The sequence below is a fragment of the Dendrobates tinctorius genome, unplaced genomic scaffold (genome assembly GCF_039654945.1).
Source record: "Dendrobates tinctorius isolate UK_male_01 unplaced genomic scaffold, ASM3965494v1 ptg000028l, whole genome shotgun sequence".
In the NCBI taxonomy this organism is placed as follows: domain Eukaryota; kingdom Metazoa; phylum Chordata; class Amphibia; order Anura; family Dendrobatidae; genus Dendrobates; species Dendrobates tinctorius.
In genome coordinates, this window is record NW_027361696.1 from 70,354,330 (window position 1) to 70,369,667 (window position 15,338).

General features: G+C 46.9%; 1 protein-coding gene and 1 long non-coding RNA gene across 2 annotated transcripts in view; one reads left to right on the top strand and one right to left on the bottom strand.

Annotated features, from left to right (window-relative positions):
• The window catches only part of LOC141085529 (uncharacterized), a 60,397-nt gene that overhangs the window by 41,047 nt on the left and 4,012 nt on the right, over positions 1 to 15,338 (top strand). The window lies entirely within an intron of this gene.
• Positions 1 to 15,338, bottom strand: part of LIN7B (lin-7 homolog B, crumbs cell polarity complex component) — a 59,783-nt gene that overhangs the window by 36,946 nt on the left and 7,499 nt on the right. The window contains exon 2 of the mRNA XM_073570955.1: positions 222 to 340. Within this exon, the coding sequence (XP_073427056.1) occupies positions 222 to 340 (119 nt within the window). The remainder of the gene's footprint in view (positions 1 to 221; positions 341 to 15,338) is intronic.

Consider the following 15,338-nt stretch of genomic DNA (forward strand, 5'->3'; position numbering starts at 1 on the left):
GGAGCCCTTTTGTAAGTAGAGATCAGTAGTAGGAAGGTGTTAATCTTGTTATATAACTGGCAGGCTAGTCTGGCGATATAGGAGGAATCCTCTTACCTTGGGAGCTTTCCAGATAATCTTTGAGAGTAGGCAAATAAAATATATTGTGGCATGTAACTTTTCCAAATACAAATCACTCAAGAATCACCAATAAATGTGTCCATGATAAATTATATACTGACCTCTCTTATGGCATGGCAGAACTTGCTCTGCAAAACACGTTGCAGGGCTTGCAGTTTCTGGGGTGGCATTTCTCCACTCCGCTGCAGTCTTTCCAGCAGCTCAATTGCACGAGATACATCTACAAGGCATAAAATATTAGTAAATATCTACCTTTCAATGAATAGTAGCCTAAAGGTTCATTCATGGGTAACAGTAGGAGGGCACAGGGCCGCCATCAGGGCATGACAGCCCTTACATGTGTATGGGGCCTGGTGATTAGGGGGGCCCGACCACGCTGGCAGCCCGGTCCGCGCTAGGGCCCCCCCTACATTTTATTCAGGTGTCTGCAGCTTTTTTTAAATGAATACCTAGCGCCTGCCGGGCCCCCCGGGCACCTCCCCCCCGCACCATGGTCCAGCCAGCACCGCAATTCCCCCCTGCACAATGGTCCAGCCACAGCGCCGCCCTCACCTGATGTCACACACTTCTCTGCTCCACTTCCTCATTCGGTCAGTTTGTGCCACGTGGGACTGGGAGAGGGACGGAGCCTTGCCGCTGGAGCGCGGCCACCGGCCAGGTAACAAGAATTTTTTTCTTTTTGAGAGCGGCGATCCGGGGGGCCCGGGGCAGACTGTGAGATGGGGGCAGAATGCTGGGGGCAGAAGCAGAATGCTGGACATGGGGCAGAATGCTGGGCACGATGGGGCAGATTGCTGGACACGATGGGGAAGATTGCTGGTCATGATGGGGGGCAGAATCCTGGGCACGATGGGGCAGAATGCTGGGCACGATGGGGCAGAATGCTGGGCACGATGGGGCAGAATGCTGGTCATGATGGGGGCAGAATGCTTGGCACGATGGGACAGATTGCTGGTCATGATGGTGGCAGAATGCTGGGCACGATGGGGCAGAATGCTGGGCACGATGGGGCAGAATGCTGGTCACGATGGGGCAGATTTCTGGTCATGATGGGGCAGAATGCTGGGCACGTTGGGGCAGATTGCTGGGCACGATGGGGCAGATTGCTGGTCATGATGGGGGCAGATTGCTGGTCATGATGGGGGCAGAATGCTGGGCACGATGGGGCAGAATGCTGGGCACGATGGGGCAGAATGCTGGTCACGATGGGGCAGATTGCTGGACACGATGGGGCAGATTGCTGGTCATGATGGGGGCAGAATGCTGGTCATGATGGGGGCAGAATGCTGGGCACGATGGGGCAGATTGCTGGACACGATGGGGCAGATTGCTGGTCATGATGGGGCAGAATGCTGGGCACGTTGGGGCAGATTGCTGGGCACGATGGGGCAGATTGCTGGACATGATGGGGGCAGAATGCTGGTCATGATGGGGCAGAATTCTGGGCACGATGGGGCAGATTGCTGGACACGATGGGGGCAGAATGCTGGTGACGATGGGGCAGAATGCTGGACACAATGGGGCAGAATGCTGGACATGATGGGGGCAGAATGCTAGACACAATGGGACAGAATGCTGGACACGATGGGGCCTAATGCTGGTGACGATGGGGCAGAATGCTGTTCATGATGGGGCAGATTGCTGGACATGATGGGAGCAGAATGCTTGACACGATGGGGCAGAATGCTGGACACAATGGGGCCTAATGCTGGTGACGATGGGGCAGAATGCTGTTCATGATGGGGCAGAATGCTGGACATGATGGGGGCAGAATGCTTGGCACGATGGGACAGATTGCTGGTCATGATGGTGGCAGAATGCTGGGCACGATGGGGCAGAATGCTGGGCACGATGGGGCAGAATGCTGGTCACGATGGGGCAGATTTCTGGTCATGATGGGGCAGAATGCTGGGCACGTTGGGGCAGATTGCTGGGCACGATGGGGCAGATTGCTGGGCACGATGGGGCAGATTGCTGGTCATGATGGGGGCAGATTGCTGGTCATGATGGGGGCAGAATGCTGGGCACGATGGGGCAGAATGCTGGGCACGATGGGGCAGAATGCTGGTCACGATGGGGCAGATTGCTGGACACGATGGGGCAGATTGCTGGTCATGATGGGGGCAGAATGCTGGTCATGATGGGGGCAGAATGCTGGGCACGATGGGGCAGATTGCTGGACACGATGGGGCAGATTGCTGGTCATGATGGGGCAGAATGCTGGGCACGTTGGGGCAGATTGCTGGGCACGATGGGGCAGATTGCTGGACATGATGGGGGCAGAATGCTGGTCATGATGGGGCAGAATTCTGGGCACGATGGGGCAGATTGCTGGACACGATGGGGGCAGAATGCTGGTGACGATGGGGCAGAATGCTGGACACAATGGGGCAGAATGCTGGACATGATGGGGGCAGAATGCTAGACACAATGGGACAGAATGCTGGACACGATGGGGCCTAATGCTGGTGACGATGGGGCAGAATGCTGTTCATGATGGGGCAGATTGCTGGACATGATGGGAGCAGAATGCTTGACACGATGGGGCAGAATGCTGGACACAATGGGGCCTAATGCTGGTGACGATGGGGCAGAATGCTGTTCATGATGGGGCAGAATGCTGGACATGATGGGGGCAGAATGCTTGACATGATGGGGCAGAATGCTGGACACGATGGGGCAGAATGCTGAACACGATGGGGCAGAATGCTGGACATGATGGGGCAGAATGCTGGGCACGATGGGGCAGATTGCTGGACATGATGGGGCAGATTGCTGGACACGATGGGGCAGAATGTGACAGTGAGACACAGGAGGGGGCTGAATGGACACGGGGCAGAATGTGACAGTGAGACACAGGAGGGGGCAGAATGTGACAGTGAGACACAGGAAGGGGCAGAATGAGATATGGGGCATGACTGGAGACACAGGGGGCAGGATCAAAGACATAGGGGCATGACTGGAGACACTGGGGGCAGGATTGGAGACAGATGGGGCAGGATCATGGGGCAGGATGGATACGGTGGAGACTGAAGGGGCAGGATGGGGAGATCATATGGGGCAGAATGGATACTTATGAGGGCGGGATGGGAGAACGTATGGCTGAAGCCAGGAATGAGTCACACGGGGGCTAGGATGGAGGATATTATTACCACAGGGTCTAATTAAGGGATATTATTACTGCAGTGATGTATTTATTTTATTTTTTGAGTATACTGTTTTAAATAGGGGGGCGGTCCTGTTACTGTGTAGTGTGACACTATGTTGCCTTTTTTTCTTCATGTGATGTAATGTAGAAGTTGGGAAAAATAAGTAATGTGTTCTGCAAGCGGAGCTCTAGGTAACTGTGTTATTTCCTGCAGAGACGAGCCCTGGCTGGAAGACGTGATGGCGATCTGTGCTGGATGAAAGATGAAAAACAAAGATGAAGGACTTCACCTAAAGATGTCACTGGTGAGTTAGTGTGTTACCTATACACCGACACTATACACTGTATAGAGGCCCTGTGTATAATGTCATTGATCACTGTATTACCTGTACACAGACACTGCATACTAAGTACAGATCTCCTGTGTATAATGGCACTTATGGTGATAGTGTCGTGTTTTTTTTTTATTACTGATCAGTATTGTAGTATTCAGTCACTGTGGTGGTAATATGTGGTCTGGTCATGGTCTGGCGGTATTTGTTCCTTGTGTGTGGTATGGTCACTATGTGGTCTGAGCATGGTGCGGTGGTATTTTTCCCTTGTATGTGATATTATTGGTCATTTTAAAAATTGAAAAATAAAAAAAAACCTAAATTGTATCACATATTTTAACAAATATTTAATAGGTTACAGTAGATTAGGGCACGGCCAAAAGAGTCTACCGTGTTATGGTGGTGGCTTAAAAAATCTTTTGGCCAAAACAAAAGCTGCTGGCTATATGTGTGATCTGGTGATGGGAACTGTTAATGTGTGATTGGTGAGAAGTGTTTTTCCAAGAGAGAGCGGTGGGACTTTGGACAGTTCGAGGGGTGGAGGCGGGGCTGGAGCCTGGGCGGAGTCTCAAGGGGCCCCGAAAATTTTACCAGTATGGGGCCCCGAAATTCCTAGTGGCAGCCCTGGGAGGGCAGCAAGATGCAGTTCTAGCAAAAACCTAGAAAGTGCACAATAATGCAGCATAAATAATATCATCTTCTTCGTCTGCCAAGATTATTATTATTATTATTATTTATTGTTATAGCGCCATTTATTCCATGGCGCTTTACAGGTAAGGAGGGGTATACATAAAAACAAGTACAATAATCTTAAACAATACAAATCATAACTGGTACAGGAGGAGAGAGGACCCTGCCCACGAGGGCTCACAATCTACAAGGGATGGGTGATAATACAGTATGCGAGGGTAGAGATCAACACTATCATGTAAAATGCCCACATTACTGGTGGTTCTATAACTGTCCAATGCATGACCCTTCCCTGTCATTTGCTTGTCTTCATTTACGCATATAATCACTCAGTATGACTAGTCACTGCCTTCCATAAAATCAGCACACTCCTCTTCTTCTGCTGTTGTGATTCTTCCCATGCTTTCCTCTGCTACATTTTTTAAACTCAATAATTAAAAAGTTAATATTTTTGAATTAACGCGTTAGAAGTAATATAGTTACTAGTTAAAATGAGCAGACACTGTCTTCCACAAGGTCAGCACACCCCACTTCTGCTGTTGTGATTCTTCCCAGGATTGCCTTGGCTGCATTTTTTTATACTCAGTAATTTAAAGTCAATATTTGTGTAGGAACTAATTAGAAGTAGTAATACAAATGGTCACTGCCTTCCACAAGGTCAGCACACTCTTCTTCTTCTATTGTGATTCTTCCCATGATTTCCATGTCAAAATGTTTGTGACTAAACTAGTTAGAAGTAGTAATACAGTTAGGATGAATGGTCACTGCCCTCCACAAGGGCAGCACACTCATCTTCTGCTGTTGTGCTTTTCCCCATGCTTTCTTGGGCCACATTTTTTTAAATTAAATAATAAAAGTCAATGTGTTTGAATGAACGAGAGAGAAGTGATTTAGTTATTAGTCAAAATGAACAATCACTGTCTTCCACAAGGTCAGCATTTCCCACTTCTGCTGCTTTGATTCTCCCCATGGTTTCCTTGGCTACACTTTTTATACTAAATAACTTTAAGTCAATCTTTGTGACTGAACTAGTTAGAAGCTGTAATACAGTTAATATGAAGGGTCACTGCCTTCCACAAGGTCAGATCACTCTTCTGCTGTTGTGATTCTTCCCATGACTTTCTTGGCTACATCTTTTTTATACTCAATAACTTAAAGGCAATCTTTGTGACTGAACTAGTTAAAAGTAGTAATACAGTGAATATGAACAGTCACTGTCTTCCACAAGGTCAACACACTCCTCTTCTGTTGTCGTAATTCTTCCGGTGATTTCCGGGACTAAATGTTTTAACTTACAGTCAATGTTTGTGATTGAGCTGGTGTGATAAGAAGTAATACAGTAAATTACCCGATGCTTCTGTCCATTTTTTAGGGATTTATCTTAATCAATAGAGACCGCTTACCTTAAAGAGTGACAGTCATTTTAATTTTTATTTCATAAATCAATAATACACATGGAAGTAAGAAACTTTTTAATATATTTTATCAAAGAAACCTCCTTCTTTCTCATCCTGTATTGGTAAATTCTGAATTCAGATTTTCCTATTACTTAGATGAAAGTTGGTGTTTTTAAAATTCTATGGAGGGAGGAGCTAGAGGCGGAGACACAGACATTCTGCTGTAAGTGCTCCTGAAACGACAGTTATATTTCTCCATAGAACTTTATGACCACCAACTGTCATCTCCTATCTCAGTAATGGAAAAATCTGTATTCACTGAGGAGATATTTAATCCAAATAATTGAGAATTTTGAGAAAAAAAAATTTATTTGATAAGTGAAAGTTTCTGATTTTTACTCGTACTAATGATTTATGAGAAAAAATAAATAAAATGATGGTCTCTCTTTAAAAAGTAGGATCATATGGCAACGAAGGGGTCAAGTACACTGCATCCATTCACATATGGACCTTACACTATAGAGCAACTACAACATAAGTGAAAACAAGTCTTCTTAGCAAACAAATAAGGAGTTAATTAGCTCTGTTCCACCAAGATTATACGCAGCAATGGAAAAAAAAAACCTTCGAGGGGGGGGGGTTTCTGCCGCAACACAAGGACAAGGCCCAGTGATCACAAGAACCCGGTGTCTGAATTTCTGCTGAAGAATGGAGGGCACAGAACAAAGGAAGTGAGACACCTATGAAGATGGAGACATTTAATTATGAGACGGGAAAACTCGCGATGTACAAAAAAGACTGATAAAAAGCCACATTATACACGTCAGATATTTCATTTATTATGTGCGCCCTGCCCTAGATTCTTCAAAAGCTGTATCAGCATGTTCCAGAAGATCTGAACAGACCTGATAACTAGAGAAGCCATAATACCAGGTCATGCATGAAGAACTGAAAGAAAGATTCAGAATTCAGGTTTTTCATTCAGTCCCATTGACCCGCTGTATAACATCCGGCCCCTCAATCCAGGTGTATAATATCCGGCTCTTCGCCCCAGGTGTATAACATCTGGCCCCTCATCCCAAGTGTATAACATCCGGCCCCTCGACCCAGGTGTATAACATCTGGCTCCTCACTCCAGGTGTATAACATCCGGCATCATTCCCCGTTCCCCGGAGTAAACATCCGGCCCCTAACCCCAGGTGTATAACATCAGGCCTCATCCCCCTTCCCCGCTGTATAACATCCAGTCCTCGCCCCAGGTGTATAACATCCAGTCTCATCCCCGTTCCCCGCTGTATAACATCCGGCTCCTTGCCCCAGGTGTAAAACATCTGGTTCCTCGCCCCAGGTGTATAACATCTGGCCTCATCCCCCTTCCCTGCTGTATAACATTCAGCTCCTCGCCCCAGTTGTATAACATCCTGCCTCTCACCCCAGGTGTTTAACATCCGGCTCCACGCCCCAGGTGTCTAACATCGGCTCCTCGCTCCAGGTGTATAACATCCGGCCCCTCGCCCCAGGTGTATAACATCCGGCTCCTCGCTCCAGGTGTATAACATCCGGCCCCTCGCCCCACGTGTATAACATCTGGCCTCATCCCCCTTCCCCGCTGTATAACATCCAGCTCCTCGCCCCAGGTGCATTACATCTGGCCTCATCCCCCTTCCCCACTGTATAGCATCCAGCTCCTCACCCCAGGTGTATAACATCTGGCCTCATCCCCCTTCCCCGCTGTATAACATTCAGCTCCTCACCCCAGGTGTATAACATCTGGCCTCATCCCCCTTCCCCGCTGTATAATATCCGGCTCCTCACCCAAGGTGTATACCATCCAGGCCTTCGCCCCAGGTGTATAACATCTGGCCTTATCCCCGTTCCCCACTGTATAACATCCGGCTCCTCGCCCCAGGTGTATACCATCTGGCCTCATCCACCTTCTCCGCTGTATAACATCCGGCTCCTCACCCAAGGTGTATACCATCCAGGCCTTCTCCCCAGGTGTATAACATCTGGCCTCATCCCCCTTCCCCTCTGTATAACATCCGGCTCCTCACCCCAGGTGTAAAACATCTGACCTCATCCCCCTTCCCCGCTGTATAACATCCGGCTCCTTGCCCCAGGTGTATAACATCTGGTTCCTCGCCCAAGGTGTATAACATCTGGCCTCATCCCCCTTCCCTGCTGTATAACATTCAGCTCCTCGCCCCAGTTGTATAACATCCTGCCTCTCACCCCAGGTGTTTAACATCCGGCTCCACGCCCCAGGTGTATAACATCCGGCCCCTCGCCCCAGGTGTATAACATCCGGCCCCTCACCCCAGGTGTATAATATCCGGCTCCTCGCTCCAGGTGTATAACATCCGGCCCCTCGCCCCACGTGTATAACATCTCACCCCACGTGTATAACATCTGGCCTCATCCCCCTTCCCCGCTGTATAACATCCAGCTCCTCGCCCCAGGTGCATTACATCTGGCCTCATCCCCCTTCCCCACTGTATAGCATCCAGCTCCTCACCCCAGGTGTATAACATCTGGCCTCATCCCCCTTCCCCGCTGTATAACATTCAGCTCCTCACCCCAGGTGTATAACATCTGGCCTCATCCCCCTTCCCCGCTGTATAATATCCGTCTCCTCACCCAAGGTGTATACCATCCAGGCCTTCGCCCCAGGTGTATAACATCTGGCCTCATCCCCCTTCCCCGCTGTATAATATCCGTCTCCTCACCCAAGGTGTATACCATCCAGGCCTTCGCCCCAGGTGTATAACATCTGACCTTATCCCCATTCCCCACTGTATAACATCCGGCTCCTCGCCCCAGGTGTATACCATCTGGCCTCATCCACCTTCTATGCTGTTTAACATCCGGCTCCTCACCCAAGGTGTATACCATCCAGGCCTTCTCCCCAGGTGTATAACATCTGGCCTCATCCCCCTTCCCCTCTGTATAACATCCGGCTCCTCGCCCCAGGTGTAAAACATCTGACCTCATCCCCCTTCCCTGCTGTATAACATCCAGCTCCTCGCCCCAGGCATATAACATCCAGGCCTTCGCCCTAGCTGTATATAATTTGGCCTCATTCCACAGGTGTATAACATCCAGCCTCACCCCCACCCCATCCCCCCATGTATAACCTCCGACCCCTTGTTCTTGAAATTTCTTTCCTCCTAAATATTCCCCCAACACCTGTGAGTGACATTATTGTGAAGTTGAAGCAATTCGGGCACGATGTGAAGACCCTGTAACATTACAGATTGGGGTCACTGAGTGCTTGCTGAGGAGCAGACAGGAGAAAAGTCACCACTTCTCTGCTGACTCCATTAACTGGCGAGTCCAGACCTCCTCTGGTATAACATCAGCACAAACACTGCGCCCCTGCCGGGAGCATTATGGCCGAGCAGCTGCATCCAGCCTTACATCACCAAGCACAATGCCAAGCATTGGATGGAGTGGTGTAAAGCCATCACCTCTGGACTTTGGAGCAGTGGGAACATGTTCTGTGCAGTGACGAATCACACTACTCTATCTGGTGTCTGATGGAGGAGTCTGGGTTTGGTGATCCTAGGAGAATGTTACTCCCTGACTGCATCATGCCCGCTGTACTGTACAGTTTGGTGGAGAAGGGGTAATACTATGGGCTGTTATCAGGTTGCGGCCAAGGCTCCTTAGTTCCAGTGAAGGGAAGTCTTAATACTTCAGCACAAGACATTTTGGACAATTGTTGCCCCCAATTTTTTGTGAATAGTTTGGGAAAGGTCCTCTTCTGTTCTAATATGACTGTGCCCAGTAGATTGTTCTAGGCCAACCCCCTGAAAAACAATATTTAGCATTATCCCTCCTCTGCCCATACTTTACATTACTTGTCATGACTCTGTTGTCAGGTGTCCTGGGAGAAATGGCTCCTTTCCTGTCCCTATCACTAGGGCCGTCCTAGCCGGCCCTGTTCCCCGGATTACTTCTGATGGTGAAGACAATGGGGCCACATACCATGCCTTAGCTCCTGAATCCGCCCTAAGTCTGTACCATTCCCCCACCCAGGGAAGAGGGGAGTAGTAGTATACCGTAGTACACCAACCACACTAACAAGGAAATACGAACAGGGGTAATGAAAAATACCAAACATACAATTATACTCACACATACAACAGAGGTATGCTTCGGGGAGTGAAGGGTGGAATTAAAGCAAAGTAGGAGAAGAAGAGGAATTATCACACATCCAAAACCTAGCAACAGTTACAGATAAATCCATCAAACGCCTTCTGCACTAACAATCACCAACAACCTCCAGCCATGCAGCATAAGCTAGCCTCTGAAAATGAGTGCTTGCCAGGGTCCAGATTATATAGGAGATGATGGGAGTGGCTAACAGTGCACAGCTGAGAGCTTTGGCTCCAGGAGCTCTCAACTGAGCAGATTAACCCCTGCACTGCCCAAAGAAATTTACACAGTTTTATTAAGAAGGTGAAGTGTTTCTAATCCGTGCAGGAGTAGGAGAAATCAGACACTGTAGTCTTGTGGCTCCTCTCTGTCGCGGTAAACCCGTGACAGTACTTTTGCCTAAATAGTCTAACTAGTATGGATAAACTTTGCGGAATGAGGCCCAACAACTCAATAAGTAGGAATCTCAAAAATGACAGAAATTGACAAACAATAAACAATTTTGAGGAGAGATATTTTTAAGGATTTATTTTGTTCTTAGGGCACATGGACACTTTTGTCTATGGGCTGTGCAAATAAGCTGTAATACCAGACATAGCCATTCACACTGGATGGCGCTGTTCCTTGCTGCATTATATTTTAGAGCAAAATAAAAAGCAGAATTAAATCTACTTGACCTGGACATTAATTACACAACTGTGTAAATTTTGTTAAAGGTATGGTTTAGAATTAAGGCAATTTTTTTAGACAATGACTTTTATACTGAGTAGGCAAAGTACGGGCTTTATCTTGTGTATCCAACTGGGCATGGATGCCACAAAACCTGGTATCCACCATTAGCTTTTCAGCAGTAGAACTTCTGCAAGATCAGACCAGAAGATCTAGTTGTCACTCCTCATGGGGATCGATGAGTCCTGGACACCCATGACAACGTCACCGGATGTCCTTCCATGGATCACTTTTGGTTGGTACTAAATGTTGCACCCCACAAGATCTTCAGTTTGGAGAAGCTCTGACCCAATCTAGCCATCACAATTTGGCCAATGACAAAGTTGTCAGAGCTTACATCAGCCGACCGCTGGCACTAAACATCCACTGATCGGCAACATGTTTTGTCAATCGACGATCGTTTAGTTGCCTTCTTAGAAAGGCAGACTGCATTTTAAAAATGCTCAGAGAACATTAAGTAAAAGATCGTTCAGTGAGCATAAGCTCGGCAGCACAGATCCTGTGAGCTGACGAGAACGATAATGTGCTTTTTCATAGGGTGGTCAGTAGTCTGTGTGTATGTGTTTTTTATGTGGGGAAAAAAGAGGAATAATCTACCGCCAGATTACCCACAGGAAAAACAACATGCCCAATTGTTCTTTCCAGATATCATCAGTTAATTGAAAAAGTGTTGTGACACCTGTCACTTCTTTTTCAATTATCAATCTATCTATCTATATATCTCTCATATCTATCCTACTTACCTACCTGGCACTGTTTTCATACAGTTTCTATTTACCTACTTATCCATTTAACTTTTATCTGTCTTTTTATGGATCTACGGTATATGCTACCAACAACTTTGCACCCATTTGTCTCATATCTATTTATCTACCTACTTAACCATTTATCTCATATCGATCTAAAAAAATGAGGGAGATCAATAGTAGCTAGCACTACAGGATTATTAAGCAAAAAGTGGGGGGACCCATCTCAGTGCAACATTTTGGCTCCAGAAAAAAACAGCAATGAGCCTTTCAATCGAGATGGGTCAATAAAGTACCCCCACTTTATGCTTATTAATTGTCGCTTAGTGACAAGAGACTGTGGGCACCTACCCGTTCCCTTGAAGTAGGGTCACCCTAGGCTATCCTTGTACCCCAGATTACCCCTGATGGTGGAGATGTCTGGGTCTGGTTACTTGCTATGTTCTTATCTTACGCTTATATGATCCCTCCCCCACCCAGGGAGGTGTGAGGTCGAAGTGTATAGGATTACACAAACCAGACAGACGGGTAAACAGGCAGGGATAAAAGAAAACTATAATCATACAAATAGTAACATAGTAACAGTTTTGAAGGCTGAAGGAAGACCTTATGTCCATCTAGTTTAGCCTATTTTTAATGCAGCTGTTCTGCATTGTTGATCCTGGGGAAGGCAAAAAAACCCACAGAGTAGAAGCCAATTTACTCCATAGGGAAAAAAATTCCTTCCCCTAAGCTGGGTCAACCATCTACCTATAATATTATGTTATTCGTAACCTTCTATACTGTTACTCACAAGAAAAGCATCCATTCCTTTCTTAAATTCATTCAGTGAGTTGGCCATCACCACTTCCTCAGGAAGAGAATTCCAGAGCCTCACTGCTCTTACCGTGAAGAACCCTCTTCTATGCTGGTGCAGAAATTGTATTTCCTCCAAACGAAGAGAATGTCCCCTTGTTCTTGTCACAGTCCTTGGTACAAACAGTTCATTGGAGAGATCTCTGCATTGTCCTCTGATATACTTGTACATATATATTAAGTCTCCCCTAAGTCTTCTCTTTTCTAGAGTAAATAGACCTAATTTTGATAACCTTTCTGGGTATTGTAGTGAACCAACTCCATTTATCATTTTAGTAGCTCACCTTTGAACCCTTTCAAGTTCAGTAATATCTTTCTTTAGCACCGGCGTCCAAAATTGCACACAATACTCCAACTGTGGTCTGACGAGTGATTTGCACAGAGGGAGAATTATGTTTTCATCTCGTGTCCCCAGACATCTTCTAATGCATCCCATGACCCTATTTGCTTTGGTGGCAGCTGCCTGACACTGAGCACTCCAATTTAGCTTCTTATTGAGTAAGATGCCTATGTCTTTTTCCATGTCTGATTTCCCCCGCAGTTTCCCATTTAGTAAGTAATTGTAGCATCTGTTTCTCCTTCCCATGTGCATAACCTTACACTTATCTGTGTTAAACCTCATTTGCCATTTTTCAGCCCAATTCTCCAATTTACGCAAATCTGTCTGTAGTTGCAAACTGTCCTCCTTTGTGTTAACTACCTTACATAGTTTTGTATCATCTGCAAATACTGATATTTTACTGTGTAAGCCATCCACTAGATCATTAATAAATATATTAAATAGTAGGGGGCCCAATACAGAACCCTGTGGTACCCCACTAGTAACCCTGGCCCAATCTGAGTATGCCCCATTAATAACCACTCTTTGTTTTCTATCACTAAGCCAGCTACCTACCCATCTACACACATTTTCCCCTAGCCCAAGTTTTCTCATCTTACTTACCAATCTTTTATGTGGGACACTGTCAAATGCTTTAGAGAAGTCAAGATAAATGACATCCAATGATTCTCCTTGATCCATTTGAGAGCTTACATCCTCATAGAAGCTGATCAGGTTAGTTTGACAGGAGCGATCCTTCATAAATCCATGGTGATATGGAGTTAAACATTTATTAACATTGAGATATTCCATAATGGTATCCCTTAGAAACCCTTCAAAAATGTTACCCACAACAGATGTTAAGCTTACCGGCCTATAGTCTCCAGGTTCCCTTTTACACCCCTTTTTGAATATTGGTACCACATTTGCTTGCCGCCAATCAAAAGGAACAGACCCTGTTTCTATAGAGTCTTTAAATATAAGGAATAGCGGCCTGTCTATCACATTACTTAACTCCCTTAATACCAGAGAGTGAATGCCATCAGGGCCTGGTGATTTGTCAATTTTAATCTTACTAAGGCGGTTCGGCACTTCTTCCTGGGTTACACTCACAAAATAACAGAGTGGGAAACAGGTGAGGAATAGGAAGGAAGAAATCAAATGGGAGAGGAAGAGGATAAACATGAAAACCAATTCCTCACAGAACTCTCTTGAAAAACTCTCCAACCGCCTGCTCCAAACACTGAACTCATTCAACTCCAAACCAGGAAGTGGCTACTATCACTGGCAAGTTCAGAAGCAAGGAGGAGGTTTCTTATACCTGTTGGGAGTAACAAAATTAGAATAGCTGATACAACCAAGACAGAGAACTCCAGGAATCCAACCAAGTAAAACTCCAGGAGTTTAATCCTTGCTGCACCAGAGCAAAGAAAGCATGAACTGCTAATAGGACAGTGAAGCTGTTCTAACTACCACAGGTGTATGTGTTCCCAGACACTGCCATCGTCTGACCCCACTCTGTTGCTTTATCTCGTGACGTTAATCCTGTAGTGCTGCCTATTTTTTTTAATCTATCAATACAGAAAAAAAAATACCACCTTGTCATGGCTGGTGGGCACATAATTGGCCAATATGTGCTCTAAGTATGTTTATTTTATAAGGATAATCTATATGGCAGTAATGTGGTATATAAGTATAGTCTATATGGCAGTAATGCAGTATATATTGTAACGCATCTCCACTATCTGTGGACGGGGAATACTCACTTGGCCGGTCGTTGAGGCATACGCTGGGACACCAGGGTTAAAGCAAAAAGTCCATTTGGTTTATTAGTAGACAGCATAAACAGAATCTCAGGTATTTGGTAACGTGCAGCACCCTGTGCACAGTTCTGCTCTACAATACCCGAGGTCCTCGCTGATCCTTGGCGTGCATAACAGATTAGTGTACGCTAACTGTCCGTGATGACCGCACAGGTTCCTGGATACCTTATCCTCAGAGGCGTCCTCTCCAGAGGTATATCACAGGCCTCCTCACTCTGGCTTAGCATAGCCAGCACTGCCGCCCGTGCACAAACACACAGGCAGGGGCGTAACTACTGAGGTCGCAGCTGCGACGGGGCCCCAGAGTGGTTAGGGGCCCGCCCAGTCCAGCAAAGAAGTAGCCATCTTCATGTGGAACCTGGGCTTCCATCATGTCCTGTGCCCCCTCCTCCAGCATGGACTCGGCTATTCCTCCCCAGAGCTTTGCACTCACTCCACCCCCCAGTGTCTCAGGTGATGGAGGATGAGACCTGCTGCCGACACCTCTCAGTGACCAGTCACATGGAGCCCCGTGACTACAGAGTGCAGGGGGAAGGCATGCACGATGGCTGTTCTGTGCGCACAGGACCTGTGATGAGGTCACAGGAGGGGAGGAGTCAGGAGTCACATGATCAGGAGCCTCAGTGTCTGCAGGACTCTGCTGTGATGGTTGTCATGGTGCTGGGAGAGGGTAAGCTTATGTGTGGGATCAGGAGGGGATTACAGTATAGATGTAGCAGAGCCGTGTGTGTATGAGGTGTACGGAGCAGAGCCATGTGTGTACAAGGTGTACGGAGCGGAGTCGCGTGTCTATGAGGTGTACGGAGCAGAGCCGTGTGTGTATGAGGTGTACAGAGCGGAGATGTGCGTGTATTTTGGCATGTATTTGAAAGTTCGCACCGGGGCCCATAACTTTAAGTTACGCCACTGCCCACAGGCTCCATCATGGGTTTTCAGACACACCCCTTTGGGTGAGGTATGTAGGTGACTGGACCCACCCATCTCTCCAAGTCATCTGAAGCCTTCCCAATGTATAGCAAAA